The 22,716-nt window shown below is 40.4% G+C and overlaps 1 protein-coding gene across 1 annotated transcript in view; it reads right to left on the minus strand.

Moving 5' to 3' along the window:
* HECW2 (HECT, C2 and WW domain containing E3 ubiquitin protein ligase 2) overlaps window positions 1-22,716 on the minus strand; it is a 153,412-nt gene that overhangs the window by 74,521 nt on the left and 56,175 nt on the right. The window contains exon 3 of the mRNA XM_071434546.1: window positions 7,148-7,255. Within this exon, the coding sequence (XP_071290647.1) occupies window positions 7,148-7,255 (108 nt within the window). The remainder of the gene's footprint in view (window positions 1-7,147; window positions 7,256-22,716) is intronic.

The raw sequence follows: 22,716 nt of genomic DNA on the forward strand, positions 1-22,716 counted from the left end.
AAATGCTTACGTCCCAGTGGTCTTTCCATCTAACCTGCTTCAAAGGGAATGTGGACAAATGCTTGTTCAGGTAACAGAGCATCCCTATCCCTACCAGCCCCACTCACTTTGCTGTCATCAGAGATTCTTATTTAATAATAGTCAAGAACACTGACTATTATGCTCCAGTTTGGCAAAATATTTAACTATAGTCTAACCTTTAAAACAAAACACTGGGGTATTATGTGCATAAGGAAGTCAACAAAGCCTGCTACAAATGTAAAAAATACAAGACTTGATCCTGTTTCAGTTATTTTTGATACTCAAAAATAGCTGTTAAGAGACAACATAAAAAGCCAGCAGAAGAATAATAGAAGTATTTCTAACTGAGTGAATATGTCTATAAATAGAGTAGGGACAATAACCATGAGTCCCCAGACAGACCACTGAAAGGGCACTGGTTGCAGGGCACTGCACAGATGAATGTTCCAGGCTCAGAACAATTCCATGTGAGAAAACCATGACCTTTACAGAATTTAACTGGTAAAATTCTGAATGGTAAAAATATAAAGACTGGACACAAGTAATGGACTACATTCATAGAACATTCATTAACATTGACCATTACGGCCAAAACCATTACAAAAAATAAACTCTATTCATACTTCTAGTTACAAGTAGCCCTTAAAAGATAAAAGTATATGAAGTTCAATTATTAAACTGGCTTTTTTTTCCTTCGATATCTTCAGCTTTTAACAAAAAAAAAGAGAGCTGGGAGTCTGCTTTTCTAGCTATAAAGTAAGGCATTTCAGTCCTAATACACTATTTCTGCAAAAGTTATAATTTCATGGAAATAGGAACTGAATACCAAGAACTCCACATGAAACTTCACTTTTAACATGGTACCAGTGTAATGCAAACACATATATTACCATGTTTTCTGAATATATCTCTTAGTATACTCATGTTCTTACTCATGGGGAACGAACAGACCAAGAGCTGCCCTGCTGAGTAGGGCTTGGGGGCAGCTGGTGGAGGGGAGGCTGGACATGACCCAGCAATGGGCACTCCCAGCCCAGAAAGCCAAACGTGTCCTGGGCTGCATCCATAGCCCCGAGGGCACCAGGGCAAGGCAGGGGATTCTGCCCCTCTGCTCTGCTCTGAGATCCCACCCAGAAGCCTGCATCAGCTCTGGGGCCAGCACAGGAGGGGAGTGATTCCACAGGAGGCCATCAAGAGATTGGAAGAATGGAGAACCTTTCCTATGAAGACAGGCTGGGAGAGTTGGGTTTGCTCAGCCTGGAGAAGAAAAAGCTCTGAAGAGAACTCACTGCAGTCTTTCAGTACTTGAAGGGAGCTTATCAGAAAGATGGGGACAGATTTTTTACCAGGTACAGTGGATAATGGTTTTAAACTAAAATAGGGTAGATTCAGACTAGACCTAAGGATGAAACTTTATACAGTGAGGGTGCTGAAATGCTGGCACAGGTTGCCCAGAGAGGTGGTAGGTGCCCAGCCCCTGGAAGCACCTAACATCAGGTTGGATAGGGATCTGAGCAACCTGACCTATCAAAGACGCCCCTGCTCATTGCAGGGGGGCTGGACTAGAGAACTTTAAAGGTCTCTTCCAACTCAAATTATTCTGTGATTCTATGCCACAAACGAGATCTTAGTTCAAAACACACTGCATCTGTGCAGTCACTGCATCCAAGTATCGCAGTGTGGCACCAGAAGTAATTTAACCACAAACATCCCAGGGGGGATTTGGAAATGATTGATGTGACAAGACTGGCAGTCTCTGGATGAATCCCAACAGCTGCCACTGTGGATTACTGCTCACAGCATAAAGCCACAGCACTGCTAAAGAAAATATATGCAAATCAATGTATTTCTATTCTACTGACAGTAATGACTATGACATCAAATGGTATAAATAACAACAAAGGTAGGTAAAGTAGGTGAAGGTGCTTCTTGTGGACACTGTAATTAACACTCATGGGACCAAAACTACAACTTATAAATACAAGGCCAATACAATCTCAAAGCAGGCTCTCAGCCTAAGCCTGTGCTAATAAACCAGGCAGGACCATGGCAGAGAATCAAGAGTGAGCACATGCCCATCCATAGTGCTGAACTGTAACCACCCCCTGCTTGACCTACTGGAATATGTACAGCTTTTCACTTCTGGGCACACTGCACATGGAAGTGCATAAGCACCAGTTACCTGCTGCATGGCAGTGACTGTCCTATGCTGATCTCCCTGCCATGGCATCTCCATCATGACCTGTCCTTCTCTGTACTGCAGAAACCTGACTTGCAAGCTGCAGATTATGAATGAGCAGCAGCTGATAGTAGCTATCCCAAATAAATCTCACACTTCTCACGTGTTTTTTCTATCACCAGCCTTCCTATGGATCATTTCACTCCATCTTTCTGTTACCTCTGTTCTCCATATAGAATACCATCACCATCCACTCTGTTTCCAGCACAATGCCCCAAAGGGTATTGTGCTTCCATCCAAAGCTCACAGACTGCTATACCCAGAGAAACACCTGCCATCTGAAATCATTGCTGGGGCAACTGAAACCTCTCTTGCACCAGAAAGTAAAGGCCCCAATGTTGGGAAACCTGAACAGCCTGATGCCATGCTAAATACCAGATGACCATACTATATGCAAAAGCATTAAGCTGTGTTGCACTTTCCCACTACTGCTACCTGTTTAGGATAATAGTCCTTGAACTTGCTTCCTTTTACAGGAGGGTGAAAATTGTAAAGCTGGGTTTAGCAATCCTTCTGTAGTTTACACACCAAAAAAAAACCTGACAGAGCCATCCAGTGAGTGAGTCATTGTTTTCCTTTGCTCACATTTTAGCAAGTCTCAGAGCAGGATGTTTGAAAGCCACCTCTGCTATGTGAGGAAACAGCATATCAGGCATATTGATCCTCAAACTCACCTTCTTGAATGTCTAAAATGACTGGGTTCCCTTTCATGCCTACAAAGCACTTTTGCTCCTTCCCCAGGGAAAAGCAAGAGGAACAAACACCTGCCTCTGTACTGGCTGGCTCTGCAGTTCAGAGCAACACACACTCTCTCAAGGTGACATCTTAAGGACACTGGCTGTTTGTGATGGTGAGCTGGACTTGGTATTTTGCAAATATTTTCCTTCTCCTCTGCATAATATTTCCTCCCTCCCCTTCTTCAGCCACTCCCCTCAGAGGCTGCTTGTTTTTCTGGAATTAAGTTCACTTCTCTTTATTTCACTGTTGATTCCTTTGATTTTCCCTTCCAGGGCAGAGCCTACAGAATTTTTGTGTTGATTTTTGTCTGAGACAAATAGAGTTTTCTTTGATCATCCTTATTTTGCTAATTTTGGATGCTTTGAGGGGAATTAACGTCTGTTTTCAGTACGAAGAGGAAGCTCTCCCCTCCCTTCTTTCTGCAGGTTGCTTGATCTGAATAGAGCAGATGGCAAACTATGCCTTAACATGTTACTTTCTTGGAAAAATAGGAGATATTGAATCCCCAGGGAGGGATTTTTAAGATGAATAAATTAAGTGATCTTAATACTGAGCTACAAGACTAAGACACACAGTAATGTGAAATTCAGAAAAATGTTTATCCAAGTCTACCTTAAACATAAGCATAAATTTGAGAGACCTTGGTGAAACTATAAATAAGTTTATAATTACACTCATGGAAAAACAGATTCCCAAACTGAGGCATAAAATGTTTTTCTTAAAAGATACAAATCTTTTGCAGAAGGAGTCCAAGGTCTAACCCAGCTGACTCCCACTGGCTAACATTAATGCAATTAAAATGGGAATACTCCTTCTGCATGAGATTTGTTTGCATATGGCTCATTAGCAATGCTATAATTCTCTGTACTTCACCCTCCAGAGATATTACTGGTGAACAGATACATAATGTCCCTAGGCTGTGACACTGCCAGGGAAAACCCACATCCAGAGTCTTTGGTTTAAGTGCATGCTGACTGAACACAACTCATTATCCAACATTGGTGACTTACATTCCCTTTCTTCCCAAAACAACATGACAACTTTAGGCCACTTTTGAGTGTAAATCCTAAAGGATTATTGTAGTGACTTAGCATAAGTCTGTTAATGAGCATCATCATTGCCAGAGCAGGTTCAATGTTTCTCAGGCTTGCAGAAACCATTTCCTTCTTCTCCTTGAGTACAGGTAGAGCAGGGAACCTGCAATCATGTAGGTATCACAGTATATAGGTGGCAATTAAGTACTGTTCTCCTCTGCTTGATACTTCGTGAGGAATACTGTGTCTAGTTTTGAGTCCCTTGGTTCAAGAGCAAAGAGAAAATGGAGAGTGCAGAGCAGAGGGCAACAAAAGTGATTGGGATGGATAAAATGTGACATATGGGAAGAGGCTAAAGGAGCTGGCCCTGTTTAGTCTGGTGAAGAGGAGTTAAAGGCAAGACAAATGTTACTATCTCTACTCTTTCCAGTTCTAGCAGAGATTTTAAAAGGGGCAATGGCCCCAAGTTTAAGCTATAGCCATTCTTATTGGATGTCACAGAAATCTTTTTAGCTGGAACAATACTACAGCATTAGAACAAGTTACCTACAGCATCCACAACATCTTTGTCCTTGAAACCGTCCAATAAAAACCACACTTGAGCAGGTCAAATACTGGTCCCAGCTGAGAGCAGATTGGATGCAATGAGTATTCCTATGCTGTGGCTAGTCTCCAATTGAGTTTAGATCGATCCATTTACACATTTGGTTCATGCTGGTCCCCCAGACATTGCCCCCCTTATGGATCTGCTGCTTCAAACATTCAGGGATACTGGTAACAGTCTGCTGAATGTCATTACTGTGAGGAGCAAATATGATAAACCCCATGTACCATGACCATGGTATTTCGTGTATTCTACCTCGCATAGACAAACATAAGAAATATACAACTGGAGAGCTCTTTCCCAAATGTGGAAAACAATGGTGGACTAAAGCATCAGAAATACCTTAAATTTAATAATCTGGCACATGTTTACTGGAAATGTTAGACTCCTCATTTGTCTCTCCCTCTTGCTGTGACAGGGACATCACGTGCAGTGCTAGACTGAGAGACAAATCATATCTCCACCACAACAGAAGAAGGAGGTTAACAGGGGAGCTAAGTTTGGCACAGGCTGGGCAGTGCCAGGTCTGCAGGGCATGGTAAGAACCCCACAGCACAGCTCTTCCCACACCCAGCCTGGCACTGCACCACAGTGACAGCGCAGTTGTACCTGGAGGGCACAGCCACCTGCTGCGTTTGCCCCTGCTGTGACTTACTGAGCTGAGGAATAGAAAACAAATGGAAAAGAGCAGCTGCCTGTAGTTGCATCAGTGTTGCTTCACCATCTATAAGTTACAAGGAAAAACCTTGCTGAACAAACATGGTCACAGACCTCTCGTTTAAAAAGTGGAATCAGAAATTCGGTAAAGTGTTTCAGTGCAGTTTTTGACCTCTCACTAGAAACACCAGTGTCACTGGTGACATATTTATCTACCATACCATGTGCTATAGCAACATATGCTCATAAACACTCCCTTTTACAGTTCTCAGCTGCTGCACAATTGCTTGTCTCTTGTTCATTGTATGGCAGCAGAGGTGTTAGTGAAGCTCACCATGACTGAAGAACACACATCCTGCACTTCCTTTCAGCTGACTGTGATGTGCAGTTAGTTGCAAACTGCAAAGTCAGCTGCAGCTGATTAAACTAGTAGTACTTGAAGCATTAGTTTGGGTTACTAACATGAAATGGAAATATTATTCAAGAGCCTCACCTCAATACACTATGGAGCAACACATAACCAGCTAAAAGATACAAACATCCCTGAAGGAGTTCATGTACAAGAAAGATGAGGCAATGAACTTTACCAACAGACATTTTAATCTGCCTTAATATACCAGTGTCTTTGGCACCAGGGATGTTAACTATCTTTATTATTTTCTTGAGCATTCTCTTCAGTTCAGCCATTGCAATGTAATGAACTCCTAAAGTGGAATTTAATTTTATCCTATTCAGGCCCTTTTTCTTTCTTTTTTTTTTTTTTGTTTTTTTGAGAAGTATGCTGTGTAACACATAGGGCAACTTGGCAAGATTCAATGATGAGTTCTAGAAATAGGAAGCTTTAATATTTATTTTTGGTAGAGGGTATACAACACCTCTTAAAATACATGTATTACTGTTCTATCAGTTAATTAGAATAAAAATTTCTGCCAAGACCTAAGTAAGCAGCACTGCAGTGTTTTACTTCACTGCAGTGAAGTAAGGAGTGGGAGTATTTTTATTTTTTTTTTTAACTTATGAAAGAGGATTCATTACTGTGAGGGTAAACAGGTGGTAGAGCAACTCAGAGCTCTTCTGGGACTGATTGCCACTTTGATGCTTGGCACATCAGAGTTTCAGCAAGCTCTGATACAACATCCTACGATTAGAACCTCCGTTTCTTTAGGATCATATGCTTCATATGGTAGGATAGCATAGCTTCATCAAAAAGCAAAAAAAAACCAACAAAGAAAAAAACCCAGTCCACAGCAGAGTGGCTCAGTTTCCTATAAATCCTGCTCATCTGTGGGAGTGGTGTAGCTCTTCAGTTTGAAGCTTGACTACCAACACAGTTCAACTGAAGGCTTTTTATTTCAGTCACATAAAGACTCAGTATTTCCTAACTGCCCAGCAGATTTTCCAGCTCAACAAATCTTCAGCTGAGAAATTCTGATGCAACTGAACAGGACATTGGCACTTCCTAGAGTCAAATCCAACCTTCCCACTAACAAACATCAGCAAGCATTATGAGCTTACTACCTTTTCCTTCACACACACTATTAATATTTGGCCAGCTGAAATTTGAACTTCTGTGGGAAGAGACTTCATCTTTCAATGTGTATATACTACATCACACCACACAAGGCAACTCCTTCCTCCCCTAAACTGAAATGTGCTAAGAACATCACTAGAATACAAATGTACCTCTAAGCCCAACTCCATTTTTATAGTGTCTGTGCAAACGCACTGGAAAATGCTCCCCCTGGGAGCAACACAATCAATTCCCCTGCTTCATCAGAGGGACTGATGAAATGGGTATCAAATGCCACCCTGTTGACCTGCCTTGGAATATGCACTGCATAAATAGGTACTCACATTCCATAAAGTAGGGGCCAGGTTCAATTCGCCACACAATTTGTCCTTTTTGCGTGCCAGTCACTCCCCGATTCTTGGAATCCCAGAAATTGGCTGGAGAGTTCTCATCTGAAGGAGGGAAGACAAAAAATAATTTCAGCAAGCAGTATTTAAAATAGAAGTTTTCTTGGCTTTCTGTTCCAAGAGGCCCAAATACAAAAAATTACTGTATTAAATTAAAAAAATAAAGAAATCAAATTAACTGGCAAAAGATAAATAGCTTCTCTTGTACACTTGATAGATCAATTTATGCAGAGTGAGCAGTCAGACACACAGCCAAAGTAAATATATGGCTTCCTGTAAAAGGTGACCTGCCAAGGTACAGTATTAAATTCCAAAACTTCCCTATTCCAACAGAGAGGCTATTGGAAGTGTAGAGTTGATTGAAACTGCATACCAGAGTTACCACACCATGTCATACACCAGTCCTGCTCTGTGATGTGAAAATCTAGCATTCATTCCCTAGCTGGAAATGCAGAATTGTAACTAGGGGTATCCAGTTAGAGACCCAAAGTGCAGAACTGTCAGTAAGCCAGAGCTAGAAAGGAGAGATTCAGCAAAATACATTCAGAGAAAACATTCAAAGCAAATAGTATCTGCAGAGCAACTTAGCAATATCAGTTTTACTCCATCTCAAATTAAGATTTTTGTCCTAACAAACACAACTCTTAGGGTCGTTTCATCTTCCAGCCTGTATTCAGACACCCAGAACACCAAATGAATGAAAAAAAACCAGGGGAAAAAGCTGTTTTGAAGGGCAAAAAGGTTAGTTCTGATGACATGGACAAAGCTGACATAAATCCAACTCAACCTTTTTGTACAGGAAGTTCTTTGGAAGTATGTATTATGACATTTTATCAGTGCATTTCAGCAGCTGTTTGTTAACTAGACTAGACAAGAACTACACCTATGATGTCAAATGCAACATCCTAATTCTTTCCAGGTGTATTGCATATTTTTTAATCTTTTAAAAAAATATTTTATTTTATACATTTTAGTGCATTCTACAAATTTAAAAAGAGTTCACTAAGAATCTAGTCTACTGTGGCTTTGTTCATGAAGCTCATATCCATTCAAGCAGTTTCCTTTGTACTTTGGTAGGAACTCTCATATAAGATTACAGAATTGTCACCTACATTTTAGATATCCATTCATGAAAGAATAATAAACACTGCAGCTTTCTTACATTTGTCTTAAAAATATGAACTCACATTAAAGCTTCTCTTCCTCCCTTTCACTCTGATGGCTCATCTCAGTGTACATGAATTATGATGAGTGCAGTCTGTACATCTCATCCCACCAAACCAACATACAGAACACTACCACACACTGGACTTCTGTGGTTGCTCAAGAGAACTTACACACTGCTCAAAACCTAGAGGAGCTCTGGAGAATCAAGAAGGGGTCATGGCAAGCTACTGACATTTTAAAGCCTCCAGCCATGGATAACTTTGAGAATTTTTAGAAATCTGATGTCTCAACACCTCATAATCATGACAAGTCCAGGAGAAATTCACAATTATCTCAATGACAAGGAGAAGGGACAGGAGGGTTCTCCTAACACTTGTGATCCTCAAGCTTGTAAAGAATGCCCCCAGGCTTAACTTCTCGTGCAGAATCAACACAATAGGACACAAACTGAATGCATCAGAAAGTCAGGCACACAGGCAGTAAAATCCCAAACTGCACGTATTTATTCTTCATTACAGTAAAAAACTTTCAGAGTAAGCAAAGCTGCATCTCACCCATGTTTTTGTGGGGTTTTTTCCAAAGCTGTATCAAGTAGAGCACTGAATGTACAGCCTGTAAATCACCCCACAGGCCTTATTAAAAAAAAATCTCTATGTGGTTTGCAATGACACACTAACCAAAAGAATAAACTGTTGATGAATTCATTTACTTTTTTTATTGTGCCTTCCTATCCCAAGGCCCCCTATTTTCTTCCATGCAGAACACTGGGAAGTTAAGCCACAGCTTAACTTCCAGCAACACTACATTAGTGACTGTTCTGGTCCACCATATAAACTTGGTTATCCAAAATATCACTCCCAAAAGTGAGCAGATTCTTTAAAAATTCCAGTTAGCTGAAACACAGAGTTTTAAGCTATTCAGCATTCTCATTTCATCTAGGTAAATGAAGACACATTCCTGACAGTAAACATCTCATCTAACATGCTCTAGTTCTGAATGTCTGTATTTAGTCAACTGGAGAAGAGTCTCTTCATGATTCTAAGAAGAAGGACAGATATTTGCTATATTATAACCGTAAGTTTTTTTATTCTTATCTTGTTCAACAAATTAACGAAGCCCGAAGCAATGAAATACACCTTTATTGGTGAGATTTCCAACAATAAGGCACAAGCAAACTGTTGTTTTTTAAACCAGTCACAAAGCAAAGCCAATGGCAATTTTTACAGGGATATTAGTAAGCTTCAGAAAAGGTCCTCCACGAACTGAGTCTCAAATTCCCAGCTGGTAGTTACAAGAAGGCAGAACGCTTTCTTTCACTTTACTTAATAAAATTCCACATTTACAGAAGTGCCTGGATATTCAGCCCTTTCATGAAGGAACGGACTCCTTTGCAGCAATGAAGACTAAATCACTGATACTCTGCCCACAGGCATGCTGCCACTGCAACAGAAGGTGGTGGAGACAGAGGGATGGAAAATGCTAACAGACCATTGCCTGTCAGCAATCGACTCAAGTTACAGAATTTATTTTGGTCAGCTTTGACTTTCTTCTGAAACAGATGGGTCTTTTCTACTTTTATGATGCTATTCACATAGGGGAAAAATAACATTACTAATGCATATGGAAAAATAACTTCAAACATCAGTTCATGGGTTTTAAAAAGAAAAACTGAAGGGAAAAAATGCATGGCATGAAAACACCGAAGTATACAATAATCATGAAAATATTGACCAAAAAAAGGGAGGCACTTAAGAGCATAAAGAGCAACATCAGAATTATCACTCCCTCATTTTTTTCTCTTCTCCCAAACATACATGCATACACAGTCTCTCTCTCCATATATATATATATATGTATTCCATAGGGAACTTCAATTCTAAGCAGTTCTAGTCTCCTTTTAGCACATAATTGTGGCTGTTTGTGAAACTGGCGGCTGTTCCAGAATCTGGGCCAAAGAGTAGATATAAATATCCCTTCCCAGAACATAAAATATGCAACAAAATACTGTCTTACTGCATCAGTATCTTGTCCAGTGAGGCTACACTTCTGAAAGAAATAAAACAATGCCAGATGCACACTTTCTCTCTATATTCAGTAATTCTTAGACAAAAAATACTACAGAACTTCTCATAGCTGCAACCCCTGTAACAAATCAGAGTATATGAGATAATGTCTTACAACAAAAAGGCCGTAATAATAAACGTATCATTGTGTGGAATTTCACTCTGAGTAATGCTCCTGGAAATCATTGTAAAGCAAAAACATTCTGAGTAACAGCTTTTTCTTTATTTAACTACTAAACAATCAGCCAAACCTGGCATTAAGAAAAGCTGCACTGGCACACTTTTGGCTCCTCCTCAACTTGTCCTCCAGGAGCTCCAGGTCTTCTTCTGCAAAACTGATTTGCAGAGAGTCAGCCCCCAGCCCATCCCAACGTCAGGGGTGACTCCTGTTTGCCCATTTCTGCAGCCTGTCTGGCTGCACAATCATGTTTTATTATCTGCTACTCCCAGTTTTGCACAAGGATGTTACGGAGTGTTGGAAGCCGTGCTAAGCCAGTGGCTGACATCCAGGGTCAGGAGGCTTCTGAGGAGTTAACATTTTGTTCTTTGTGTCTTACATCTTTCATTATTCCTGTCTTAGGAAAAAAGGATAAACTACCTGAAACCATCACCTCACAGAGTCATCTTGCATACATTAAAGCAACAAACAGATAAATAAACCTTTCATAAGCAGATGAAGAGGAACTGCTAGTGATAAATTATCTGAAACAAGTCTTACAGTCCCAGTGCACAGAGCAGGCAAACCAGCACTCATCATCTGGTCCCAGTTTCTGTCAACAGTAGTGCTAGGTTTTGTCATTAAAGGGTTGCTTCCATCAACATAAATGATTTTTATACTTCAATATGCCAAAACATTATAGAAGTCACAAATTCCTGGTGTGGAAATATCATTGATTTAAATTTTTTCCTGTGCAATAAGCAAAGGTCGCTATAGCAATCTAAGAGGTTCAAACTCCTGCATTCTGATCTCCTTATTCTAACACATTTATAAAGATGCTCATACCAGAGCAAAGGTGATGTTAATAGATTCTGGTTGTCAACTTTAATTATATACAACTTAACAATTTTCATCTTTTACTACCATATATGGCTAACTCACAGCTCTTGAAAAATCCATGCAGCTTAGCTCAGAAAAGATCAATCAAGTTGGTAACACCATTGTATCCCTGCATAATTCTCTTATCCTCCTTTGGGATTTACATCCCAGTCTCTGATTTTTCACCCCTTCCTGGAAGATGCTTTACACAAAATCTTTTGAAGTGTTTGTATGGTTCAGTTTCAATTTAAAATTTTAAATTAAGTCCATATTGTCAGAATGCTGACTTCTTTCACATTTTAGGCTGATGTCAATAAATTTTTGGCACTGAAGATGGTGTGTGCCATGCATTCAGTTATTAAGAGGAGTATTGGTACCAAGCTTTTAAAGCATCACTCTCATTTATTTCTCTAGGCAGGTCTTCTCTTACGGTGAGGATCAGCAGTGCTGGAAGGGTGGAGAATAGCAAGGCTACATCTAGTTTTGTCCAAGGCTGAGATCTGTGGATCTGCCATCAGCTTCTCTCATAAACATCCTACCAAGAAGGGTCCCTCCCCTACCTATTTTACTCCATCATTTCACTTAGTCTTTAAAAGTAACAGGTTTGTGGTTAATTTGCATTGGAGAATATTTCTGAACTTGATTTTGAGCCAACCTCAGGAGATCTCTAGGATGGCATTTCCAATATAAAACAAAAAACTAACTGACATGCATTTTACCGCATTACTTCCAAATACCTCAATCTCAATGCCAGCAATTGCACTCTGCTTTTCAGTGTGAGCACAGACCTCCAAACAGTAAAACAGACTGTCACCAAAATGTAAGACTAACTAGAACATTCCAAGGAATACGAACAGAGGATTTGGGGCAAATGACTGGGAAAGTCTGCAACGCTAACTTCTGTGCCATATTTTCACTTCGGTAACCTCTAATAATTTTAATTCTAGAAACACTAGAAATAAAAATCCATGCGTGATCAATAAAGAAGTGGAACTGTGTTTACTGATATAATGAACTAAACATATTTCTTCCTTATAATCAAAATATGCTTAAAAGCACTTGGAAACTACATCAGGACACATCCAAAGGAGAAGATAAATTTTATCACCTGAGGCCTCACTCCTTTTCTAGAAAGTCAATAAGTAAATTACAGGTTACAGGGTTTCTACTGCAAGCAATCACTATAATAAATCACATTATGTCAATCAATTTAAAATACACTAGGTATCAGTTAGTACCATAAAAACAAATATTAACCCACTAAGCCAGAGCTTGTTTCTCTGATTTTCAGAATTTGCCATCTCAGCCTGTGAACACAGGTTACCTGCTAGAACCAAAGTATTTCTCATGAAAGACAGCACCACTGCTGAAATTAAAGATGAACACTTAGTTGTACCTTCTAGCCTTACCTTGCCATTCCAAAGGATGCCTGTGGATCCTAAACTGCATTCCTCCATCAGAGCCCAATTAACAAACTGAAGAATAAAAACCAGTAATGCTTTAGAGGACGGATATTGAAAACAGCATCCTTGTTCCCAATCACAACCAGTGCTTTCTACAGAAGTTGCCTTCTGGACCCAGCCTGTGCAGCTCAAGTTTGGAGGCTTTAGCTGTGTGTTAGCACTGCTGCATAATCTCAGCTCCACGAGGCACGTCTGTCCTCTCCCTTCCTTCTGTCACATGAAGGAAAGGCTTTTAGAAGGATGTTCTCCAGCTCTGTGGCAGTTCCGAGCAGTTCCACGCCATCGTCTGCCTTTTCTCCTTTATCCAAGGCTCCTCTGGGTTGAAGGAGCCCGTGCTAAAGCACAGAAGGTATCACGTCCTTCAGGCTCCGCTATTTGCAGCCACTCCCCTCCCAAGGGTACAGGATGCCGAAGCCCCATCCTCCCTCCACTTCCTTCCTTGCCTTGGCCATGGGAGGATTCCTCAGCATGGCCACGGCCCCGCAGCACGGGCGGGCTGATGTAAACAGGAGGATCCTGAAATCCTAGAAATGACGGCAAGGCAGCCACAGCAACGAGCACAGCGGGAGCTCGCTGGAAGTGCTGGCTTTTGTTTACACAGTATTTTGCTCTCCCGCATGACTTCCCCACAAATCCAGTCATTTCAGGGAAGAGGGGACTGCTCCATGACGTCTGGCTGGCATGGAGCTGCCTTAATCCCAGGATAACTCTGCATAGGGCACTCCTGGGCAGGAGGACAAGCAGGTGGCAGAGAGTTCCATTACTCCCTCTCCTCTTTCAGGGTGGTAAAGGCAGCTCAGGGCAGGAGCTTGGACAAGCCTCTATTCTTCCAGATGCTCCAACTCCTCAGTGGCCTCCTGGTGGAACAACTGCAGCTAATCTAAAACTCATGCAGCCAGTGGCAAGGACCCAAACCGTGCCAAAGCAGTCCCAGCACCTCAAGAACAAAAAGGGTTCCTAAAGGAATCTGCAATCTGGTCTGTACCCTGAGATCAAATTTTTCACAGCACACATTTATTTCATGAAATTGCACACTTGTGGAGCTGTAGGTTCAGGCTCTCAAAGCAAATCTTGGTTTTCCTAGTAATACTCAGATTTTAAAAAAAACCAACCAAAAAAAACCCAGTAAAAAAAAAAACCCTTCCACCTCTTACAGGAGTATCTGTTCTTATTCAGCTTGAATATTTTTCAAAAACGCTTCCAGTCAAAGAAATTAGGATGGATTCTTTGCTAACGAAGAGATGAAAGCTAATGCATTGCTTTGTGCTTGCATGAACACCTCTAGGAATTGTATCTTCAAAGGACAGAAGGTGAAAGAACATCAGAACTGGAATACTGCAAGAGAAATCTTAACACACAGCTGCATACTAAATGGCTGGAAACATTTCTCCCTCTCTCCACTCTCCCAACAGAGCAACCCCAAAAAAGTTGAGAACAAAATTCTTGGACGGTCTTTAAAGCTCTCTAAGCAGCTACAAGATCCTACTATCACAGTTCTCTTTACTCTTCAGGACACTTTGGAAAAAACTTGGAAAGTAACGGAAATACAAGACACAAGTGTTCAACTGAGAAAAGCAAAAGCAGAAAAGAGGCAGAAAAAGGTACAAGAGATGCTCTTACAGCCTCACACAAGAGAGAAGCTGCTGCAGCTCTTCCTGAAGGTAATCATGCACTGCCAGAGGGTGCTGGGCAACACTCTGAATTCCAGCCTGGACACAGATTTTGGCCTTTTGGGGCCACAGTCCTGCTATATTAGCAGTGAAGAATCATCATAATCTATAATCATGACCCATGGTCAGAAAACAAAGAGGTGTTTGGTCCTCACAGCACAGCAGCAGTTTTTCCTATTGTACAACCAAATTTAAGGTTCATGTACCTCCACTGATTGCCCCTGAGCTGTGGGCAAGAAGCAGAAAGACTCCACTTGCATTCCCTTGTGTGCCCCCTGTGACTCATTACATGCATTCATATGTTGCTGACTTTTATTGCACTCTATTGCTTTATGCAGCAAGAGCCATTTTTAATTTTTCTAGTTGTGACTGACAGGATGGCCAAGAATAACATCAACTTCTCTAACATTTCACTCCTACTTCAGCTGCAGAAGCAGAGCACAGACACCATACCATACACCCCATCCAAACACTGAACTATGAAACCTTTTTGCTATTGAAATGTAACAGAGTGGGGAAATCCTTGCTCTCATTTTCATACACAGCCTATATTCTGACACTGGTCATTTCATTCTTTTCCAAGAATTACATCACTACAGTTTGATTCCTTCTTTATGTACACTAACACTTCAGCATGGGGATCAGAGCATCTCCATGTACCCCCACACAATGCGGTATTTCAGGGCACAGCAGCAGCTCAAAGGATTAGTTAACTAGAATGCAAGACACAAAGATACTGAAAAAAAAATACAAGTCATTTCTTCAGACATATGACAGTACAATGGCAGAAATAAAGTGGAATTCCACTTCTCTGTATTCAAAGTAAAGGCATCATTGAAATTCAAAGCATTCAAAGATAAAAATAAGCCCTTTCACCCAACTTACTGGCAGAAATTCAAAAGCGTAACAAGAGGAAGGAAATGACCTCAAGCTTAACATCTTTCCTGAAAATCTTACTAATCCTCCTTCATAAATGATGTGCACTTCATTCCCACCTACAGTTCAGGTTTCAAACATGTGCCAGACCCACAGCACAAGTGCCCTGTGCATCGTGAGCCACCTGCCAGCTGACCTGGCCCCCCTGGAATCCACATCCTGCACAGCACAGGGACACAATGCTTGGCTGTTCCTGCACCACACTACTAAAGACTGGCTACAACAAGAAAGGCATAAATATTAGAGCAAAAATTAAGCTAGAGAATGACACTGAATAAACTGACAGATGGTACTGCACACCCTTAGACACAAAGGCTATTAGAGGCTGAATGATACTGCATAAGACTCCCAACATCTTCGCAAAATGCTAATAAATCACCTACCATTTAATTCTTGAGGTCCAGCTAGCTGTATCTGGGGGGAAATGTGGCACAAGGGGTGTTTCAAACTCTTCCTGAAAGAAGCAGCACACAGCTGAGGAAAAAGCTGCTCCACCTCTCCTGTCAACTCACAATCATCTCAGCTGCTGATGGTTGAGGGGAAGCGATGTCTGCAGAAGATGGACTGCCAAAAACAGTGGCCACCAGACAGGGAACATTTTGGAAACTCAGAACTAGGCCACCAATGGCTACCAAAGGTGGACTATGCTGATATTCTAAGGTGGTACAATCACTTATAGGCTATTGTATTACAAAGATGAGATGATAAGCCCTCAGCCCTTTGAGGACAGCAAAGATGCAAGCAATATACTAAGGAAAAGAGAAGCCTGTCTCTCTCCAGTAGCATCATTTCCTTTTTTTTTAAGCACTTCACTGCACGTCACATCTTGTTAAAACTCAGATAAACTCATCTTCACAACCATAATTCCTTCTCAATATGCTCCTCACTGTTATATCCTGTCCCTAAACACATCCTGACACTCCCACAATCCTGCATCCTAAAGGTGTTTTTTTTGCTTTTAACAATAGCAAGTCCAAGGGCAAAAACCCCAAAACCAAACTCCACAACAACAAACCCTGTGTGCACCAATATCCTAAAATCCTGTTATTCTGGGACAAGACTGTTTAGAATATCTAGAAAAACAAGCCATGTTTTCCTAATTAATATTTAAAGGTTTTTGTGGGGTTAAATGCTGTCAGAGCTAAACTAAAAAAGAAAAAAAAAAGTAAAACAAAAACTATCTAACCTTTTGTGTGCCATATTAAATCTGCCAGTCTAAGTTTACTGTGGAATGTTTTTCATCATTTTCCTCCTCAGCCACAGCCTTATATGGTGTCAGATAAGCACTTGTTTGCTGGCAGCACATGAGCTGCTGAGCTTGCTTTAGCTGCACGCAGAAGAGGATTTCAGCTTCCAAGGATAAAGGACATGCACTTTTATCTGTGACCACATTCCCATCACAAATCTTTGCCAGAAAAACTCGAAAATATAACAAAGTATTCCTGCTGTGGAAGATGTGATACCAGCAAAGCCATGCTCTTGTCTACATAGCCTATGGTGCCCCCGGGAAATTCTGTTGGTAAATAAACATTACCAACAAAAGCACAGTTTTGCTACTAGCACAGCTGCACTTACAGAGAGGCTTTCTGTGCTGTGGCTGTCTTCAGGCACAGCACATGTAATCCTACAGGCAGTAGAAAAAGTAAGGGGTCATTTATTCTATGGCCTGCATGCTGGTTTATTTATTAACCAGCACACATCGGGTCCTGTATGCAGACACCCAGTGCAGAAAGGTCCCAGAGAAACCTGCAGTTTTGCTTGGTGTTCATTTTTATCTGGTCAAATATTTCTCAAGTGGAAAAAGTGGAAACCACTTCAGGAAAGGCCACATGGTTATGGCCATCCCCCTTCCCTCCTTCTCAGCCTCAAAATGTACTTGGAACAATTCCTGCTCTGCAATCAGAACATTATTCCCATTCAGTCTGCTGCTGCTCCCTGGCAATAGTCACATTTTCATCTTCTGAGAGTGGGAATATTCGGGAGAGGAGAAATTTGGACAACACTGAATGGCCTTAATACATAGTAGATTGTACTGAATGATGTAATGATCTCTTCTGGGTTTAATTTCAGTAAAATATGGGCTCATTTGACAGCCATTACTAGCCCATAAACTAACCTTAAGTGCACTTCATTCTACATGTAGATCTTCTGTAAATTACTTATACCTCAAAAAGAGGCTTTTCTTGTGGAACTGTCAGCAAACATAATTGCCATAACTGAGAGGACTTCAAATAAAGTTGATGACTGTGTTCTATTTTTACTTTTTTGTTGTTTGCAAATCTAAAAACTAAACACCATTTTGAATTATTATGAAACGTACATCTGCCCTTTAAACACCATCCACATCACTGCAATGCACATGTAGGAAAAGCACAACAGGCTAGAAGAGATTTCAAAAACACATGCATGTTATTTTAAATCTGTATTTTGAAACCGTTGCCAAGTGTCATTTGTTCTGTTTATATTAATGAAATTTTAAAATCAGATAGGAAACAAGTACTTGGCAACTGTCTATTACTGAAACATTCAGCTTGAGTACTCACCTTTATTTCCAGGCAGCATTTTGCAATATGCCTCATGTTGGCTACCCATGAAACAGAGTAAAATTCATTACAAGCATATTTGCTGTTATTGATCTGTAGGTTTGCACAGAACATTGTCTAGTTTCCTGCTTTCCTTTTTTGTTCATCCTTCTGTTCCCTTTTCCTTTTTTTCCTCCAGCTTTTCATACAGCAGAAGAAAGTACCCTGTTTTATACAGAGTTTACAGTAGCAATGGTAAATTATTATTTGAAACCCAGCCAGTGCTAAGACAGGTTCCCTAACAAGTAGCTAAGGGAAGTATCAAGCCTGTTACTACTTATCTAATAACCTACAAACTTCTTGTCCTAATTAACAGGAGCCATTCCATGTCTAATTATTAGCAGCCATCCTGTTTCCCCTGCCCTACAACTTAATAATGACATGTGAATTCTTTATAAATTCACATAAATTTTGCAAGCACTTTTTGACAAGTATCATGCTTATTTACCCTTTTCATCCTCTGGTCCCAAAAGTGAGGTGATGATAAATTGTAAACATCTATAATTTAGGTTACATGGCCTTTAGGTTAATGAATTTATCAATTCAAAAAACTCACCTGACAGATGATCCTCAAAATTGGTGAAAAGCCAGAACTAGTTACTCATCACATCAATAATTTGAAAACCTCATTCTAGCTTACTCAAGTGACACAAATCCCTCAATTTCTGCAATTATCTTCTGCAAAAACTGACCTGAATTCACTGGTGCATTATCCACCTGACATGCTCTTTTCTCATTCATATTCTAACAGACCTATTACTGGCAGAAATACTTACATTTTACAAATGCTAGAAAATATTGGTACAGCTCAGAGGATGAGCTCAGTCATGTCTCTACATCCAACATCTTGGTCATCAAGACCTTCCAGGTGCTTGAGAGACACAGACAAACACCAAACAACCAGAAGCAGCTACACCCCAAAAGTAACTTCATCATCTTTACCTATCAAAATAAAGGAAGCCATCAGCTCAAGAACAGTGTCATTCAGCAAGGGCTCACACTTCTAACCCTCTAAACATATCACAACTTTCAATGAAAGAGCTGCAGGCCCAAATAATTCATTAGGTATTTATAATACTTCTGAATAAACTGCAGAAAAAAAATCTTTAATGTATATATGCAATCAAAAGGCTAAGCTCAGTAAACACATTTCTTTTCTAGAACAGAACAAAAACATGCAACTCAGATTAAAGTACAAGAGATTAAAGTTATGGATTTCTTCTCAAATCCCCACAAGGCCATAAAGTATCCTAATGAGCTGAAATCTCATTTGTGGGAAGCTCTCAGATGTGTGATGAGAAGGAGGCACTCCCTTGCCAGATGGCTGGCTCTGCTCACGGCCATGAAGGAGAATGACTGTAACCACAAATCCGAATTGTTTTAACTGCCCACATATGTACACCCTCCAGCAATTCTAACAAGTAGCTTTTGCCAGTGAAAGTTTCTACCAGAATTACTGAAAGTTTTCTGTAAGACACATTAAAAGAAAAAAAAAAAAGTATTAATTGATCATTAGCAAGGGTGTTAAACTCCAAGCACAAACCATTTTGAATTACAGAGCCAGCATCACCCAAAAAGCAGACCCAGCCTTTGCACACAGTGATCCACCAGCTGCTTTTATGGCCAGTTTTATGGCTAGTTGGATATTCTCATTTTGCTTTTGATACTAAGCCCCACCTTCAGCTTTTCCCACAGTTCTCTTTCCTCTCCTGGAATGAACTAGGAAAGAGCAAAGTATGTGCCAAACACACTCCCCAAGAGTCCTGTGGAGCTCATTTAACACTCAATCACTTTTGCATTTTCAGCCCTTGTTTTACTTGGTGTTTACTTAGACTTATTTCTTTTTTTGGTATGTGATTGTGTGAAAGTGCTATTTATTGCCTGGAATGAGGGCTAAAACAAGAAGCAGTACACCCACAGAACAGATCAGATACACAGAAAAAAGTGTTTTCCTACACACAACAGCTGACATCTAGGAATCCAGGAGGTTAGTTTCAGTTTTGCATTCTCAAATGGTTGATGGTTTGAACTCCAAACCTATTATGATGGTACAGATATCTCTGAATTTTCAGCAATGTGGCATCCTTCATGACTGGGTGGAGAGAACTGACTCATCACTGAAAGGAGAGAAAGGACAGCCTTTTGATTCCTCAGCTTCACTTTCAATTGCACTTGATTATTGCTTACAGTTTCTGACATTGATCAAAATTCTTCTTAGCCTGTTCCAACCTTTTGATAGTAACAATATCAGCCAGCATTTCACTTTCAGTGCTCAAGTCCATTCCCAAAAATACTTTTTTTTTTAGGGAAAAAAAATTTTCTTTGCCAGTTTCAAGCAATTACTCACTGCCTTTTAGAAATTCTTCTGGTTTCTGAAACTTGTCAAAAAACATTCTATTCTGTGTCTCTGCAACACACATCTCTTAAGGATCTTGTGGGATTTTATATTCCCTCAGCAGCTGTTGTTTTTAAGTTTATCCTCAATATTATGAGTTGTTTAAGTGGGAATGCAAACTAGTCTATTGTCATTTGGCAGTAATAGGTTTCTTAGGGAATTTATTAGAAAGTCAGGGAGCTTCCTGGTTTGGAATACAGAAAAATCTTTATATTTTGACAATATCCTTTTGTCATGTTTCAATGTCTCGGTAATTTAACCCAAATGTAGAAGCGACCAACAAAAAGAATAAATGGTCCAAGAATTTGAGTTCATTATGAAGCCCAACAAACCCATACAAAGCAAACATCTTTTCTAAGCATTTCCTACTAATACTGCACCTAAAGTAAAATACAAGTGTTTCCAAACACATATTTTGTTCCAGTGAGCACAGCCAGAACTACTCAGTGTGGTAGCGTAAATCCAAGAAGTGGGCAAGCAATATACAAAAGCAACAAAAAAGGTATCTATGGGTTTAAAAGTACATAAGAACTGCAAACAAAAAAAATCCATTCAGATTGGTTATATCCCACCTAACTAGCCATAGGTTTGTACAGTGAGCTGCAAACCTTGCTAATATTTGTGAACCAAGTCTCTGGGGCATAATTTTCAGCCAAGCTGCGGTCTCTACAGCTTACAGTTTCTTACGTTTTTGCTTAATTTTATATTGTGTGCACCTGATCACTTGCAAACACAGACTGTCCCATCTGGGGATCTGGCACTAGCATGCTGACACTGCAGAATTTAACAGCACAATTAGGGAAGCACTGTAGTCACCAGGAGAACAGGTTCTTTGGATGAGCATATGACTGAAGTCTGAACCAGTTCGCTTTACAAAAGCACATCATGTTTTTCTCAGTCCTGTCCACCAAACAGTATAGCGTGCTTATACACTGAATTAATCTTTAAGCAGACCCAGGATAATCCAGAAATAGATCAGGAGCATAGCATATTCCAAATTTGCACATACACTTTCAAAGATGCTATTTTTGCAAGGTATACAGATGGAGGAAATAGAATGTGTTCACTGCTGTCTCAGTGCCTGCATTCCTGCACTGTCCCTGACCTGATTCAGGTTCCCTTGGACTGCAACCTGGGGATTGTTTCACAGACATGCATAGGTTATTTATTTGTTCTTTGCTGAGACCATCAAACCTATTTTGTCACAATGAGCCAAGAGTTTGTCCTGATGGTTTTAGCCACCTGTTTTTGCTGATTTTCTCTATCACACTTGGGATATACCATCTCCTTTGCTCAAGCTGGAGCTGCAAACAGGTAGGTACACTGGACCTGCAAGTCATGCAACAATGCATCAAGCACTGTTTTTCTTTCCTGCATTCCAACCAATAATTTCTCCAGATTCTTCAGCAGGGATACTTCTATTGATGCAATGCTTTTGTTTGGTTTTATTAACCATGACTATTCTGTCCTTTTGTCTGCACGCACTGCTACTTCACTCCTAAAGGTTGTATCAAAAAGCTTACAGATCACAGTACCAAACTATCACAGCCAACAATTATGCTCCAACAAGAGAAATGTTGCAAGTTAATTGTTCCCGACCGCAAATTACAGGCAACAATCACTGACAACAACCACAAAATCAGAGACAGATTCTGTCTCCTTCCACTGCAGTTGGATTTGTATTTTGTACCTGCTTTTATGCAACTCTCACTGTTTTGAGACTTTACACACCAACAGGGTCAAGTCCTTTGCAGATGTTCCAGGCTTTCTTCTCTCTGTTGTGGTGGGCATGTATTCAGATTTCCCTCGAGTGCCCTGACAGTGCACATCACCTGTCTGGAGACGCACGTCACCTCTGTTTAGAGATGTGGTATTTACAGCCTGCATCAGGGACTTTCTGTGTAATGCACCAAAGCAGGGCAAGCTGGCTTATTACTTGCTGCCTCAGAGTTCAAAGTTCAGATCCAGATATCAAACTTTTTAAATATTAAGGGCCATCTGGTTTTACTTTTAGTTAGGCTCATCAGACAGAAAATCCCAGATCATGGTGTTTGGTGCTGGCTTTCTCATTTTTGTCCCTAAGTCGCTGAGTAATCCTTGGGAAGCAAAGAAAATCCTGAATCCTGTGCCTACCTACTGTACAAGATATGTTACTAAAATGGTGTCCTCTTACTTATTTTTAATCTAACTATAT

The sequence above is a fragment of the Agelaius tricolor genome, unplaced genomic scaffold (genome assembly GCF_023055355.1).
Source record: "Agelaius tricolor isolate 1412-34295 unplaced genomic scaffold, bAgeTri1.0.p SCAF_10, whole genome shotgun sequence".
Classification (NCBI taxonomy): domain Eukaryota; kingdom Metazoa; phylum Chordata; class Aves; order Passeriformes; family Icteridae; genus Agelaius; species Agelaius tricolor.